The sequence below is a fragment of the Argiope bruennichi genome, chromosome 3 (assembly GCF_947563725.1).
Source record: "Argiope bruennichi chromosome 3, qqArgBrue1.1, whole genome shotgun sequence".
Taxonomy (NCBI): domain Eukaryota; kingdom Metazoa; phylum Arthropoda; class Arachnida; order Araneae; family Araneidae; genus Argiope; species Argiope bruennichi.
In genome coordinates this window covers 66,242,557-66,259,336 of record NC_079153.1, presented here as the reverse complement: position 1 = coordinate 66,259,336, position 16,780 = coordinate 66,242,557, and the positions used below count along the sequence as shown (strand labels likewise).

General features: G+C 28.4%; 2 protein-coding genes across 4 annotated transcripts; one reads left to right on the top strand and one right to left on the bottom strand.

The window, feature by feature from the left end:
* Positions 1-3,377: 3,377 nt before the first annotated feature.
* Positions 3,378-8,992, top strand: LOC129963591 (uncharacterized). 3 transcript variants are annotated; one of them, XM_056078060.1, is made up of 4 exons: positions 3,378-3,699; positions 4,916-5,020; positions 6,876-7,501; positions 8,513-8,992. In XM_056078060.1, exons 1-4 carry the CDS (start codon positions 3,694-3,696, stop codon positions 8,532-8,534), a joined length of 759 nt encoding a protein of 252 aa, XP_055934035.1. In that variant the 5' UTR covers positions 3,378-3,693; the 3' UTR covers positions 8,535-8,992. The 3 variants fall into 3 exon arrangements, with proteins under 3 accessions (XP_055934035.1, XP_055934034.1, XP_055934036.1); XM_056078061.1 differs by having other exon boundaries at positions 3,386-3,699; positions 8,875-8,991; XM_056078059.1 differs by lacking the exon at positions 8,513-8,992 and having other exon boundaries at positions 6,876-7,938.
* A 357-nt stretch (positions 8,993-9,349) lies between these two features.
* Positions 9,350-13,120, bottom strand: LOC129963600 (cuticle protein 14-like). Its single transcript, XM_056078069.1, has 3 exons — positions 13,016-13,120; positions 11,528-11,632; positions 9,350-10,445 (listed from the first exon to the last, which is right to left on the bottom strand). The coding sequence occupies exons 1-3, from the start codon at positions 13,019-13,021 to the stop codon at positions 10,008-10,010; spliced, it is 549 nt and encodes a 182-aa protein (XP_055934044.1). The 5' UTR covers positions 13,022-13,120; the 3' UTR covers positions 9,350-10,007.
* Positions 13,121-16,780: the final 3,660 nt, after the last annotated feature.

The window sequence follows — 16,780 nt, the reverse complement described above, 5'->3', positions numbered from 1 at the left end:
GCAAAGAAAAAAAAACTACCTCATGTAATAAAATTTGTTTTCAGTATGATAAATTTTGTGTTGTAGTGAATTATTTGTTAGAGTTACAGATACAAATTTCTTCTTATTCTTTATTGATTTTTTAAAGAAAAATTCTAATTTTTATCAATTTAACGAAATTATTAGTATGTGTACATTCTTAAAAATATAAATATATTGAAGGAATCTTTAAAAAGGCAAATAATGTTCTTACCTAAATAGATTGAAAATAAAAAAAAATATTGCAATGAAAAATGGTGTTTTAATGTATTTAATTGGATCTTAATCAAAATAAAAATGTACGCAATAGAGTGATAAGCAAAAAGGCTTTAATGACTTTTTAAAAATATATAGACCTTTTCCAACAGTGATGTTTCCTTTACAATCTAAATTTCAAGTTCATTCTCTTGTATTCTAAAAATATTCACGGTAAAAAAAAATGTGCTGCAATGAAAGAGAAACCTGGTTCATAAATTTCCACTTTTTATGTAAATACTTTCAATTAAGAGTATAACATTTTGTTGAATTCTTATTAATATTTGTCATAATTTTTCTCCATGCTACAAGACAATTAAACATCATCATGGCAATTCTGATAGAAAATTTACATTAAAATTATGCACTAATAGAAATAATACAAAAAATGGAAATTATTGCACATTTTTTACGTCATCAGCATTGTAAATTAATTTCAGTTTTTGGAAAAAATTATATACCAAGAAACATCTATATCAAAAATCAATTTATGCATTTAAATTTACTGATATGAACGTCTAATTTCAAAGCATAAAATTATTAATTTACTATTCTAACTTTCTAAAATAATGTAAAAATAAAATATTATTTAAGAATGGAGAATAAGTCCATTCTTGTTTTTTTAAACAAACGTTTTCTAGCTAATGGTAATATATCAAGAAATTCATCATTAAAGTTAAAATTTTTCCTCTACGAATATTAATTATATTTCTATTATAGATAAAAGTATTTTTCAGTGCATAAAAATGTGAATTTATTTTTAATAAAATGAATTATCAGCTCTTTTAGAAATTTTCATTTATATTTTACCCTAACCGCTTTTGGCAACAAGCTACTACATCTAGATAATTGTTTACGTAAAACTTAATCTTTCGTATTACAATCTTAATGGCTTCCATAACAAAGGACTTTTAAATGTTCAAATCTTGATGATCATGCAACTCGGAATGTTTTAAAATCTTTTTCTTCCCTGCTCATTGTCTCAATGTCTCTGTATTGTTTTATTATTTCATCTAAAATGTTACCTTAATTTTATACAATAAATCATTAAACGTCAATTAACCCCATATCATGCTTTTTGAATCGAAATGTATTCGTAAGAAAATATAAAGGTAGAAAGAAGAATCATTCAATTTTAAGGTTTTGCATGTATTTCAGAATATATTTCATGATTTAAACAATATATTAGAATATCAATAGAATAGAAATTAGAATATCAATAAAAATTTCTCTGTTTCAAAACAGAGAACATCAATAATTCAAAAGTGTTTAAAAATATATGAGGACTTTAAAAATATTTCTGCGTTGATGTTTCCTGAAGGAAAACATTAATTGTTAATGCCACAACATTTAAAAATTTATACTTTAAACAGTTTGTTTGTTTCTTATGGCACTTGCCACTGACAAGCCCGCTGTTACGAAGACAGCGATTTAAGCCTGAGGGGAACGTCTCTTATTTTTTATAGCAGCGCCAACTAGGGCCAAGAGTACGACTTTGCCACTCACGCATCATTCATTCGCTTGCACAACCCCTTTTTACAGGAGGGCACATTCACACACCTCACAGATAGAACAACAGAAGAACAACCATGCCCAAACCGGGTCTCGAACCCGGGACGCCCAGATCACGGGGAAGACGCGCTACCCCTATGCCAGGACGCCGGCCACTTTAAACAGTATATACTTAAACAAAAACATATTCAGAATAGAACAATAAATAAACTCTTCACATCTTGATCATCAAAAATAGGAGAAAAAGAACAAGGGTGTTATATTTTTGAAAATATACTTAATTTTTCTTAATTAAATATAAGCAAAATATTTCAAAATAGGAATCATTAAATAGTAGTAAAAATAGGAATCATTAATGGTTTTTGAATTTTAAGATTGTGTAAATTTTATTCCTGAGCTGCAAATTATTCGGAGTTTATTGTGTAAAAGTTCAAAAACCGAGTTAATTTTTAATTAATTAAAATTCACACCCTTCAAAATATATCTATCCTAAATTTGGTGACTCAAAATCTAACTTACCTTCTGTAAACCGCCAAAACACACATTCATACATTCTCCTTTGTTTATTAGAGATTAATCCGTTTTGTTTATATTTCCAACTTGCTTTATCATTCAGATCGCAAGATATATATCAGAATATATTATCAAAATGTTTAAAAATAAAATTGAATAAAAGTAAATACAAAATGCTCTAGCAACTGCAATCATGAACACTTCAACACATCAATTTGGCAATCTTAAGTCATATGAAGAAAATTAAGATATAAGGTTTGCAATATTGCTGTGTATCGATGTTAAATTTATTTTAATAATAAATGAAAATTATTTCGATTAAAACAATATAAAAATGATACATATTTTATAATTCATTACATATAGAGCTACGAAATGTAATTTCTTGAATTTTTTCTAGTGTCTCCTGAAAGTTCCTAGTAATTTAACGAAAGTGAATGGATTGAATTCAGTAAAGAATATTTATTCTAATTACGTAAATAAATTACTCTAAGTGGTAGATTCTTTCCTAATTAAGGAAAAAGACTAAACGCTATTATGTTTATTTAATTTTTTATAGCTACAAAAACATAAATAAATATGAAGGCCAACTATTGACAAAACCAGACGTAGCTTTGATAAATTTTTCCGATAGAAATAAATGTCCAGTATTATATGAAAAGCCATTCGATCGGACATCTTTAATATCGCTGAAGCAATGCTCTTAGCTTTTACACCGCTGATGTCATTGACATTTCTTTTCCCTTTTTGCTGTCAAAGAAGCCCTTCTTTCGGATCAAAAGACAAACGATATTGAAACTAATATACCACCTCGAAAGGTGAAAAGGAGATTCCAGAACAGAACAAAAATCAAAAGTTTCTCACGAGATGGCGAATAAAAAAACACGCGCAACAAAAGGAGGAAGAACGATCAACAACAAACATCCATCGGAAAGCCTCTCAAAAAACCCTTTCACTTTTGGATTCCAGGTTTGCCACACTAACCCAAAATGGCTCAAAGCTTGCGCATTACAATGGGTGATAAACTGCTTCGCATGTGTGCCTCTGAGGACCGATTGCTCGAATAGGACAAGATCGTAAATTAAGAGTTAAGAGCCCCTTTCTGCTGCAAAGTACAATGGAGAGGGTAGGTTAATACCAGAAATGTGGAGTGTCGTTTGACGGAGAAGGTCGAATTTTAACTCTGGTGACCTTCTCTTTAATGATGTGACACCAAAATGCTTGAATACTTGACTGAAAATATGCAAGATGACTAAGTTTTTGTTTCGATTGGTGGAAAAGGGGGTTTCGTGACGTCACCAAGAGAATTCCATAGTGTGCAGAAGCTTTGGATTTATAAGGAGCCAGCGAATATTGAGAAGTCAGTTCACTTCTAGCATCTGAACAGCGAGTGACATGAAGGTGAGTGAGCTTCTTTGGATACTCCAGTTTTCACCGGCAAAAGTTTGTATTTTAAGCACAGCGCCAGTGGATATTTATTCGAGTACCCGAACAAAAAAATCAGTTGTTATTTTCTTTGGACTTGGTAGTCTGATTCAGAAGATGAGATCGTGGAATTTTTAAGATTCGGTGGAATGTGTATAAGATTCTTTTTTAGTGCTATGCCCCTCAAAATCGTGTAGGTTAATTGATCCAATATTGGTTGGAAATGATTAAGAAAGATTCACATAAATTGTAGCATTCGCATACAGAATCTAACAGGTTTCTAAAATGCTTTAAATTAAAGCAATGGAGTTAGGACTGTATGAAGTTAATTTGCATAATAGAGATGACAATTAAACATTAGTTTTTATCATATATTCTTTGTTATTTTAGGTTTCACTCTAAAATCTCATTAGCTATCAGCTATTCTTTTGAGAAAGTTTACCTTAATTAGCAAAAAAGAAGCATAAGATATCGTAATAAGAGTATTAAAAATTTTTTTGATACTTGTATATTTTTGTGTAAATATTATCCATATTAATTATAGTGAAAAATAATTCGCTTAATGTTTACATTTAAAAACCGAATTCAGCTAACTTTTGTTACGAATGCAATTTGTGAAAAAGATAACGCATAGCAGAGAGCAACATATTAATATTTCGTTAGATTTTGTCATTACTGAAATGTTTAATTAAACGCTTCAACAATTTCTGTTATTTTTGAGTTTCATAAATAGCAAAGGAAAAAGTGCAATTAAAAATTCATCATTCAGCATGTTAAATATGCATTCAATTATTGAAAAGTTAATGAATTATTTTATTTTTTACAAATTATAGAGCCACAGAAAAATAATATCAGGAGGTAAAATTATTTTGGAAGGGACTCAACAGAATGTTTGAAAATTGTAATTCATTTTCTTTCTAATATTCCAATAGACTTGATAATTAATTATATTTATGTTATTAAGCTGCAATACGAATTTATTTCACTTTTGAGTTATTTTTTGTAATCCTCCTCACTTTGAATGCATTAAAAAAGCAATTAATTAGAATTCAGTTTTAAAAAATTCTTTAATTCCCTTATTTTCCGAAAAAATTTTGTAAAATTAATACCTTTTAATTAGAAATTAAGTTTTGCTTGATAATCTAAAATATTTTTATATAGTTATTAATGAGACGTGCGTTTTTTTTCACAGATCCTAGTGGCTCTAGCTGTAGTCTCTTGCTGCCAAGCAGCTATCCTCTTGGCTCCAAGGAATCCTGACGACGTTGGAGCTGCAGTAACATTCAATAAACAAGATGTAAGTACACAAATGGGAATGAAAAATCTTTATTAATGAATTATATACGTAATTTGTTTTACATTTTTAATTGAATAATGTGAAATCAAATGTAAATGCTATTTTATGATAAGACCAGAAGGTTTCATATGCAATATATTTAATCACTGAGAAAACTTTCTGAATTTATCTACTTTCGTTTCCTTATATTTATTCACAATAATATAATCCCTTATATTTATTCGAATAATATTTTGAAAAAAAAAATGAGCATAAGCCCTTTTTGGTGAGATTTAAGTTAGATTCGATTTCTATCAATTAATTAATTATTTTCTTATAAATACTTCGCAAAAGTATTAAAGATTTCATTAAACACTTGGGGTAAACACTTTAAAGCAAAGAATTAAGCTCAATAAGCTAAATGCCTGCAATTATCCATTTTTAATAATAATTGTTTGCTTACTGAATTTTGTCAGAGAAAGTTTTCTTAAAATAAAATGCAAATGTTCAGAATCTCTCTTACAGTATACTTACTGAATTTTATCAGAGAAATTATTCTTAATTAAAATGAAAACTTTCAGAATCCCACTTGGTGCATACTTACCTCATGATAATTTTGTTACGATAAAAAATTTATTATCATGCATTATTTTCTAAGAAAAAGTATAGTATATTTATTTAAACTATGCATATATAAAAAATACTTTTTAATTTACTAAACAAGTGAATTGTATATATTATTATACAACTAGTTTACTATGGTGCTAAAATTCTTTTCTTATGCTAAGTAGATAGCTAAATACAATTAAAAAAAACTATCAGATATTACAAACTCATTGGATTTTCATGTTTAAATATACTTTTTGAGACATAAAAAAAAGATGAATTTTCCTTATGACATCAATTTTTTTCCTGGGTAATTCAAAGAAAGCGTTTTATCAACTGAAGTTTTATTTGAGGTCATAAAACACACATGAATATAAAGGACTTTCCTTTGAAATGAACCAAGTCTCTCTTCTCTGAAAATTGTTCGATTAAGTTTTTATTCTTTATGCTTCCTTCCCTTTTTTTTTGATGACGCAGTTTTAATCAATTTTTCTGGATTTCAAATGTTAGTTTGATTAGATCATGAAGTAAAAAAAATCGTAGTTTATTAATCTCGCGCATATTTTTTCATCATTTTTTCAGCTTTCCTTAGAGTGTCCATATTTAACATCTAAGTAATAATTTAAAATTTTGTTGCTATTAATTTTTTACCTATAAATTATTAATCAAAAAATAAAGAACAAATTTCTATTTGTGTCAAAATTCATTACATTATGAATTTAAAAAAAATTTTAAGTCGAGTTAATTGCATGAAATTTAGAAAGCAAACTCAAAATAATAAAACCATTGCATATGATAATTCGAATTTATGCATTTAAATGTCTTTATTTAAGTACTCTTAAAGCTCATTCGTTTCAAATTACATTGACTTTTATGTACTGAGGGAAGATTCATTTTCTTTTGGAAGACCTTCTCGCTCTAGTTAGATGACGATTCCTTTACAGTGCAATTAAATCGGATGAGATGCCTTTGTGTAATCATTTCACATTTCATTTAAATTTTATGAAATAATGATCAAAATTTTAAAGATAATAAAGTAAAATCTAATGAAATATGCAGTAGATTTACTGTTTTCTTTTAACTGACACACACACACACACACACACATATATATATATATATAAAGCAGTGCCTTATTCTTCCTGTAGTGATTCAAAAAAATTTCACAAAACTGAAAAAATTATTTAATAATATATAATTCAGAGTAATGTTCGTGATTTTTAAGATTTCAAGTGGCATAATAGATGCATTACATTATCGTTACTTTTAGGGTATCGGATCTTATGATTTTGGTTACAGCGAGGGTCATCCATCAGGTGCATCTTTCCGAAGAGAATCAGGCGATATTTATGGCAATAAAGTAGGAACTTTTGGTCTCAAAGATGCAGATGGAAGGGTAAGAATTGTTCGTTACGTCGCCGACGCCAACGGATTCCGTGCTGATGTCACTTCAAATGAGCCTGGTGTCGCTCCACAAGATCCAGCTTCAGCTACCATAAACAAGCCCGCCATAGTACCAGCTCCAGTGGTACCTGTTGCACCAGCTGTGCCGGTTGCTCCAATTGCTTATGGCCCACCACCACCACCACCTCCTCCTCCAGCAGTTGTGTTTCCACAACCAAAGCCTCTGCCACCACCACCTCCACCACAATACAATTACGTTTATTCCGATATTGCTCCAGTAGCACCTCCTCCTCCACCACCACCATCATATTACGCACCTCCTCCTCCACCACCACCACCTCCAGCACCAGCTGCATATGCTGTATCGTCTCCTGTAGCAATACCACCACCACCTCCACCACCTAAAGCTCCTGTCGGATTTGCTGCTTATGGACCAGCGCCACCACCTCCTCCACCTCCAGCATATTACAACAATTTGATCCAAGGAAAAGGGTATGTCAGTGCTGTCAGAAACTACGGTAGTTTCGTACCTCCCTTTGCAGCAGCACCTCCTAGATTTGGTTATTTGAGCTCAAAACCCTCATTCCAACCTCTATACTCATTATAACAACATGATCCTCTAGCCTTACTAAAGTTTCTGCTAGCTTGTAAAACGGTAGTATTGCTGAGATGGTGCTATGTGAGTTAACAATAATTTGCAGAGTAAATTTCGTTTAAAATGGCACTGGAAAGAAATACGAATCTCCATATTCTACTTCGATTTTATTGTTTGGAAATCTCCTCATTAAAAAATTTTTAAGTTCTAAATTCATATTCTGAATGTTCATTATAGCTTTATATAGAATATTACCTTTTTAGCAAGAACTATATAACTGCTAATTTTTAAGATCATAAAAATTAAGTTTAAAGTTATTTGAAAATATACTCAGTTAAGGCATTATGTTATCTCAAGCGTTTTATTGAAATCTCGTTTTAGAATTAGAACATTTTTCATTATAAATAATAATATTCGAGCTTAAATAAATTTTAACTAGTCATAAAAGAATAAACGAATATTTTTGTAATGCAATAGTATGCTTTTTTGTGCCTTAAAAACATTATGTCAAAAGTTGAAATCCTAAAAAAAACAAAAAAACACTTAAGTATTTGCTGTTTATTTAATTCCATTTCTATCATCTTAACCTAAAATACTATTAAACATCCTTCCTTTACCCCATTTGCTAACCATTTTAATGTAGTTTCCTAACATTTCCAAATATAAATTATTAAAACTAATTATAATGCAATATTCTCATAGTTTAACATACTGTTTTCAGCATTAGTAACCAATTTTTCAATCAAACTAGCTCTTATTTTAATTATAGATTACAATATAATGAATAAGAGTACTAGTAATTATAAAAGAATTGTTACTACAGTTATTAAATCACTTTAAACCTTGAATTGTGGTGTTAATTCAAAGAATAATTTTTACTAATTAAATTTCCTGTGGTACTTTTGCAGGGTATTTCGGCCGTATCTATAATAAATGAAGTCTAGTAAATGTTGAACGTATCATTCCATTGCCATAAGATGACTACTCTACAAGAAATTGTCATGAATTGAGATGTCAGTTAATTTTGGAGAAGAATATGAGAAGTGGATGGGATTTAAAATTATTCAAAAAAGATAAATATCTTTAATTTGCACAATACTATTATATAAGAGTTCAAAAATATTCAAATAACTAAATTAAGAACTATTTTTCATATATTTATTTTTTGTAAATTTTCCAATGACTTTTATTCTCATTTGTATTTCATTATTTATGTAAAACTTGTGAGCTTTTAAATTTATAAATGTGCATTTTTTGTACTATATTTCAGATACTTATCTCTCTAAGCTGCTTGTAATAAGATGGAAGCAAATTTATTTCAAATTTAGTCATTATTATGAGCATCATGAGCCTGTTTTGAACTTTTTGGTGCAATGTGATAGCTTGAAAGTATGTCTTGTTCTGTAAATGTTTATTTTTTATTTATATAAGAAAAATAAAGATTTTTTTATGTAATGTTGGAATGTATTATTTTTCAAAAGTATTTGATAATTTATTTTTTCGTTGCATTTAATGATATTTCAATTGATACAATTAGAGATAAATGTATTCGAAAATATTTTTTGCAAAATAATGAATTATATATAACTTTTAACTAGTAACCATAGTAACTTTTAACTTGGAACACTTAAAGTTATATGTTATTAGTAAAAAAGTTTCCTCTGCGATTAATGCGCTGTGTAAAAATATTTAAATCAGATCATATATTTCCTAAAAAAGAAAGCAAAAGAAAAATAACTCAAAAATAGGTGACAATATTTTATTTATTAAGTTTAAAGAAGATGAAAGAACAGGCATCATATATCTATATATATATAAACATACAAAGTCAGATAATTTAAAGAGCTATAGGAAAAAATAACTGCATAACAATGCAAATCTAATTTCTCAGGACGATAGGAAAACAAAAATTTGATTTGAATGTCAAATCAACATTTAAAACAAACAGAACGCTTTTTAAACATATTGTAGAACAAATAAGGTAGGAACAATTTTATTCATTGCAATTTATATGCTTGGCACATTCAATGGCAGAAAGTAAGAATATTGTTTTCAAAATTCCTAGAGCATTAAAGATAATGAAGAAAATATTCTAACTAGAAGCAAGTTCACATTATCCAAAAAAGCTAGACTGTAGTAAGAGTAAGCGAATTTATGGCATATGGTTTATGCATGACTATGGCAAAGAAAAAAGCCCGAGTAATAATTGTATTGCTAGAGCGAATATGAAGGTCTATAATAAATATTACTTAGATGTGATGCAGGCGAAAGCTGGAAATAAATATTGTGATCGAAAATGAAGGCTATAATGATAATTTTAAAAATATTGTACACCTTCGTACCTTATCATGTAATCTCAAAACCAATATCATGTAATCTCAAAACCAATACTCATTTTACATCTTAATAATGGTAAGCAAATCCATAATGGGGAGCAGCATAATGATGGCCAGCATAATGGGGAGCAGCATAATGGTGGCCAGCATAATGGTGACCAGCATAAGCAACCGGTGCTGGGGCAGCGTATGCAACAGGGGCAGGGACAGCAGCTGGAAGAGCTGGTGCATAGGCAACTGCAGAAGCAGCAGGAGCTACAACAACGCCAGCCTTGTTGATGGAAGCATGAGCTGGGTCTTTGGGTTCAACACCTGGTTCGTTGGTCTTGATGTCAGCTCGGAAACCAGCGGCATCAGCTACGTAGTTGACAATTCTGATTCGACCATCAGCATCTCTCAATCCGTAGGAACCTGCTACATTTCCGTGGGCATCACCAGATTCTTTTCGGAAGGTGCCTCCAGTCAAGTGTCCTTCATCGTAACCAAAGTTGTAGTTTCCATAGTTCTGTAAATAAAACCATTAAAGATATTATATCACAGGATGGTTAGTGAAGTCAGAAAATATATGAAATATTTACAGAATCATCTATTTAAAAGGTTATTGTCTCTTAAATATACAAAAAGAGATTTCCATGAGGAATTCCAAAAGAGATTTCCATGAGGGATCCAAAAGAGATTTCCATTATAATTCCATATAATTTTCCATGTGGAATGTGCTCAATATCATGAACGATTATGTGATATACGAACTCAATGGAAAAATTTTCCTTTATATGTTGAAATATCCAAAAATCAATTTTTTAAAAAACTTTCAGTAATTATATTAAATTATTTATTAAAATCAATATATTAAATTATATTAATTACTTATTAAAATTAACATATTGACTTATGTAAATTAATTATTAAAACGAAATAAAAAATATGAAAGACGAATCTTTTCTATATAATAAAGAATTAATTCTTTATATAAAATCCATTGTTGTATTTGATCTTACCAAATGTTAAAAGTATTCTTGATTTGATACCCTAAGAAATCTTTAAAAACTATTCTAAACACATCGCATTGACAACCTGATTGCGAATTTATATTGCCGAATAATTGGAACTTTCTTTTATATATGTGTAAAAGAACAGCACTAATCTGATTATACCTGATTATAATATCAAGTAATAGATGAACAATTCAAGTAAAAGTTTTATTTACGAATTATTTATCTCGAAAAGCAGATAAAAATATTAATAAGGATATTTTCTACTTAAAAATTGGTAACGAAAATGACGAACAGACTACATTCAATAATGCATTTATAAACATAAAAGCTAAAAAAATAATTTATTTTTATTTAAAGTTAAGAAACTTAATTTCAGATAAATTTTCATACCAATAATTGTGATTAAAATGTATCCCCCTTATCTCCTTAGATTTGTTCATTAAATTAACATAAATTTAGCGATTTCTTATTTATTATAAATCCTTATCCAATTTGTAGCAAAAATAGTCTTATATTTTTCGATATGTAATACTTTATTCGTAATTTTCTTTTAAAATAAAATTAAAACTGAAATGAACGAATGTATGCTTACATCCTGGCTTCTGTATTGAGTGCTTCCTCCAGTTCCAATCACAGCAGGAGCGTGCAAAAGCACGGCTGCTTGGGAGGCAGCGAACAAAGCGAAAAGGATAAGAACCTGAAAAGAAATATAAACAACAGTTTTCTTATATATTCACTAAATTTTTCTATTTATTAATGCATTATTTAGGAAATAAGTGTCAATCTAAGCGATAGACGTTTACTTAAAGACAATTCCTCATAATGTTTATGAAAGTTTGAATACAATGCCTATGTGAACTATGATGTTTTTATAGATTTAAATATACAACTTTTTAATTTCTCTTGTAAACAAGAAGTTAAAGCTATTAAAAAGAAATAAAGATATAAAAGACGGGCATTTTTCTTATAATTGAGAAATAATTCTTTAAATAAATTTCATTTTTGTAATTGATCTAACAAAGTGTTAAAGACATCACGTTTGGAGACGCCAAGAAATCTTCAAAATCTATTCTAAATATATCGCAATGAAAAGCCAATTGCGAATGTATAACACTGAACTATAGAGGGGGACCAGGAAAATGTAGTGTTTGTGGTCTCGTGTTATCAAAATTCGACACTAGATTTCTTAACTATTTTCTATACCTGTTAAAACTGCATTTATTTTTGAAAAATGGTCTTGTTTTTACGTTACAAAATAAGATTTAGGCAAAACTAATCTAATAAAATTAAAATTTAATTAAAAACCGATAATCTCAAATTTTTGCATTCAGTTTATCTTATGTAAATAAGAACAGGAAGTGCTATCATCACCTACTCTATCAATTAAAAAAAAATTAAGGATTTTCTTTAAAAAATTAAATATGTTTATTGATTAAGAAGGTGCAAAACTAAGCAACTTTATTCTATAAATTAGATTTAATTAGATTTTTTCAAGCCGAGTCAAAATTTTTCAGCAACAATTCTTATGTAAGATGTTGAATGTTCATATGTTTTATTTCTATTATTAAAAGAGGTTCTAGAAAAGATTTCGAGTTATATTTGACCTTTGCGGTCCTATTTGAAAAAACTACATTTAAGTTTATTATCACTTCAGATTATTCTAAGAGGATGTATAAAATATTAGATTGCCTTACCTCTTCCTTTACATTAATTATATTAGAACAGTATTATCATATTGTTTTAATTTTGAAATGACATCAAATGAATTTGAACAAAGATTCTTTCTTCTTAGATTCTTCATATTTTATAGAACGGGATTTCTAAATGTAAAAATCAATCAAATCAAAATTTACTAATTCAAAGAATTTAACTGAATTTTATGATTCGGTTTTGATTCCAAATTTTTAAAAAGATACCAGTCTATTCGGACTTGAAGACATCAAAGCCACATTTCGTATCATATCATAAGAGGGTGTATTCCTTTAAGATTCTTATTTCCGAATAACACACTTAGCTAAGGTAAGAAAAATTTAAGAGAAAAAAATTGAGAAAATAGTTTTCACACTATCTTCGTTCTTACCTTCATGGCTGAATGAGAGCTAGCTGTTGGTTTGAACGAATTCAACTGCTAATAATTCTCACAGTGACCATTCGCATTTATATATCTTTGTCCAGAGATTATGGGCAACAGGTGTGTCCAATACAGAAGCCGTAAGAGTCACGTGATTTGGGAGATACCGGGGAGGGTGTAGCCCCTTGATACCGTTTGATTCTGAAGGTCACAGGAAAGGATTCTTTACGTTCGACTTCGTTACGAGGTCAATTAGAAGCCTGCGAAACGGGATGGCTTTTTTCGCTCAGTCATCTTTTCCCACTCCCTTCATTTCTTTTCTTTTCTTTTTCTTTTTTTCTCCAAGTTAATCCCTTTCTTCGCATTGATCATTTCCAATGCACTTTCTCTTCTTGTTTGGTTTTTTTTTTCCATTCTTTTCTTTGTTGTGGTGTGTTTATGTTGCTTCACAATATATTGCAAAATCAGAAAATTGGTCCATTTTTTTATAAGATAAGACATTACTTAATAATAATTGAAAAATTATGTTTCTTCTAACCTTCAGACTACGTGTGCAAAATGCAGCATTTTTTTGTAGGATGAAACCTTGTTTTGAAACATCCTCTCTATTAAAATTTTTATGATGCTGAAATCAGGAATAAAAAATTTAAGTTGAGGAGCCTAACTATCTAATTATTATATACTGATTATATAATAATTAGTAGTTAGGCTCCTCAATTTAAATTTTTCATATTAAATTATTATATATTACATAATTATTATATCAAAAGTTGAGATATACATATATTATTGGCTTGATTATTTTTCCATATGTGCCTCATGAGCTGGGAAGCAAACGAATAGTGGAAACAAAAAAGAAAAATATTCATTTCAATAATGCGCACATCTGGCATTGTAGTTTTTTCTTTTTTTCTCAAAACATGTTTCATGTGCATAATAACAAAATTATTTCTTTCAGCATGCTTTTAGCCCATCAATACAATTTTTAGCTTAATAACTTTCCTCCTGTATATTTTTAGCATATTTATTAAGTAATAAAACCTATGGTTTGCATCGTTTGCCAGGTTCCTCCCATCGAATTAAATAAAGCTGAAATTAGACAAAATTTAATTACTTCAGAACGTATATAATTACAAAAATAATATCTTAATTACATCATTGAAATTGCAGTAAAAATTTGAAATTCATTAAATATTTCTGCTGCAGACTAAAATAAATTCTTATAATGATATTTTTAAGAAACTATAAAATCAAAAAGAAATAAATCATTTTGAAATATGATTTCATTTTGAATGAAATACTAATTTCTTCAGTAATTATTTTTTATACTATACATAATGTATGAAAAATTGATTTTTAGTTTCAAATTAATTTTTTATATAAGATTTAGATAGGAGTATAAAGCATTTGCATGAATTAAAATAAGTTGTATATAGAAGCATACAACTGTAAGAAATTTCTAGCAATGAAATCTTATTTCTAATTCAGTAAAGGTTAGAATGAATTAAAAGATTTTATATACACAACTTTTCACTAACTTTTCAACTGAAAGGGATGTAAGTCACTTCAAACCATTTTAAATGAGTTGCATTTTTTGTATTGGTTAAATTCATGTAAAACAGCAGAAAAAAAGTATAAACATCTGTCATTTAATAGAATTGGGATTTTATTTCTCATTTAAGATCAATAAAGAACCAACAGAGAGCAAACCGTTGTTTTTAAAAATCAGGTGTACGTTTAGGAAAAATACGTTACATATGGATACGCATAAGGATACATTTTACTCTCTTGACCTAAATATAGAACAATAAGACGGTTCGCAAACACCCATCCATTATAGGGACTGAAACAGTATACTTTGGACCACAGTCGTATAATATTTCGAGAAATCCAATGCTCTCATATTTCACCTCGTCCATTTCCCAGTCTGTTTCGATTAAATTCAATGAAATCATAAAATGTATTATGGTTTTTTTTTTGGTTTTCAGAACTAATAGCAAATAAAAATAAGAAAAGACTCTTTCATACACACACACACATGCGCGTGCGCACGCATGCACGCACACACACATGAATCAGAAGAAGAAGAATCATGATAAGAAGAATCGTGCGATATACTGACTATATTGGAAATGATAACTGAGTTGATCCTAATGCCTAAATTGATATTTACTGTTTATTTCTTAATTCCTTTGGTGATCAACATATTTCAATTAATTACATTGCATTAATCATACTATTTTAACATAGAATTATGAACATATATTACTCCTATTATTACTTACAAAATTATGTTTATTGTGTTACGCATTTCTCTAATTTATTGTCAAATTTAAACAAAATTTCATTTTAATTATGCATTATATTGAAGCCTACACAACAAGGTTTCTTCTCTGCACCGAATCTTCATATTATTATCAACAACAGAGGAAGAAAAATGAGGAAGAAATATTAGTTGCAACGATGAAAACGATTAGAGCTGAACTCCGATAACGAAATATATCGTTGTAAAATACAACTGAAATATTAATTTGATTAATTTAAAATAGAAAAAACTGCAATAAAAATATCGGTATCATTTAAAGGATAATTTTTTGAATTTCAAAATGGTGTAAAAATCCTTTTTGAGCAATTATATTTTCCAATTTATCCTGGAAAACATCAGAATTTTGCTTGATTAAAATTTTAAATATTTTTTCGTTGCCTGCACAACCCACCCTCCAAAGCATATCATTGCCAGATCTCGCAGCTCTAAGTTAAACTGTCTGACTTGGAGTGCGATAATATCCACATGCGCTAATATAGATATATTTTATTTTTATTAGTAATAGAGGCTCTTTTTTTTAGTAGTATTGAATTTTCAAAATCAAAAGAAATTAGACGTTCTTCTCCCTAATGTGATATTTTAAAAGGACAACTTTGGAAAACTGGGAAATAATAGCAGAATCTATCATAATGCCTGAAAGCAATACTGTTTATTTTTTATTGCAGTCATACACAATTTTTAATTCTAAACATAGTTAATTCGAATTGTTCATATCTTTTTTTGAAATTTTTAATAAAGAATATCATTTATGTGCTGGAATTGATTTAATGATTACTAAACAAATTCCTCATTCTTTATATTCGGGAATATTTGTTATTTATGATATTTAATTGATGTAATATTTTTATATGTATATAGTAAGATTTATATTTGCTGAATAAAAAAGAAAACTATTATAATTATTGAAACTTTTAATCTAAATTAGTAGGTTTTTTTTACTTTTAAATCAATTTTTTTTATTTTATAGATAATTGAAGAAATTGAAATTTTAATATATTTCCCAAAACGATTCATTTTTAAGAGCGAATAATTTCTTACTTTAAAAAAAAAAAAACCTATCTTCTTTTTAGATTATTTAAATATTATCACTAAAAGATTTTTTTATAAAAAATTTAGTTTTTAAGAAAATACTTATTAATTTATCTCTTAATTTCTAAAATTTCAATGAATATTCGAATCCTTTTTCTGAAAAGAAATAATTTCTTCTTGCTTTATCTGTCTCTTATATACTACTTTTCTATATCTTGAAATCCTATTATTTCTGAAATTGAATCTTATTTTTTTTATCACCCATGCTTACTCTCCATATTTGGGGTGCTGCAATATTCATACCGATCGACAAAGTAAAAATGTTGAAATCTTTACAAGCTTTATTCATCTTGATTAAAAATAAATAATAAAATGATTAAATACAATTTTTCATGTAAATAAAAAAAATGCATTAGCAA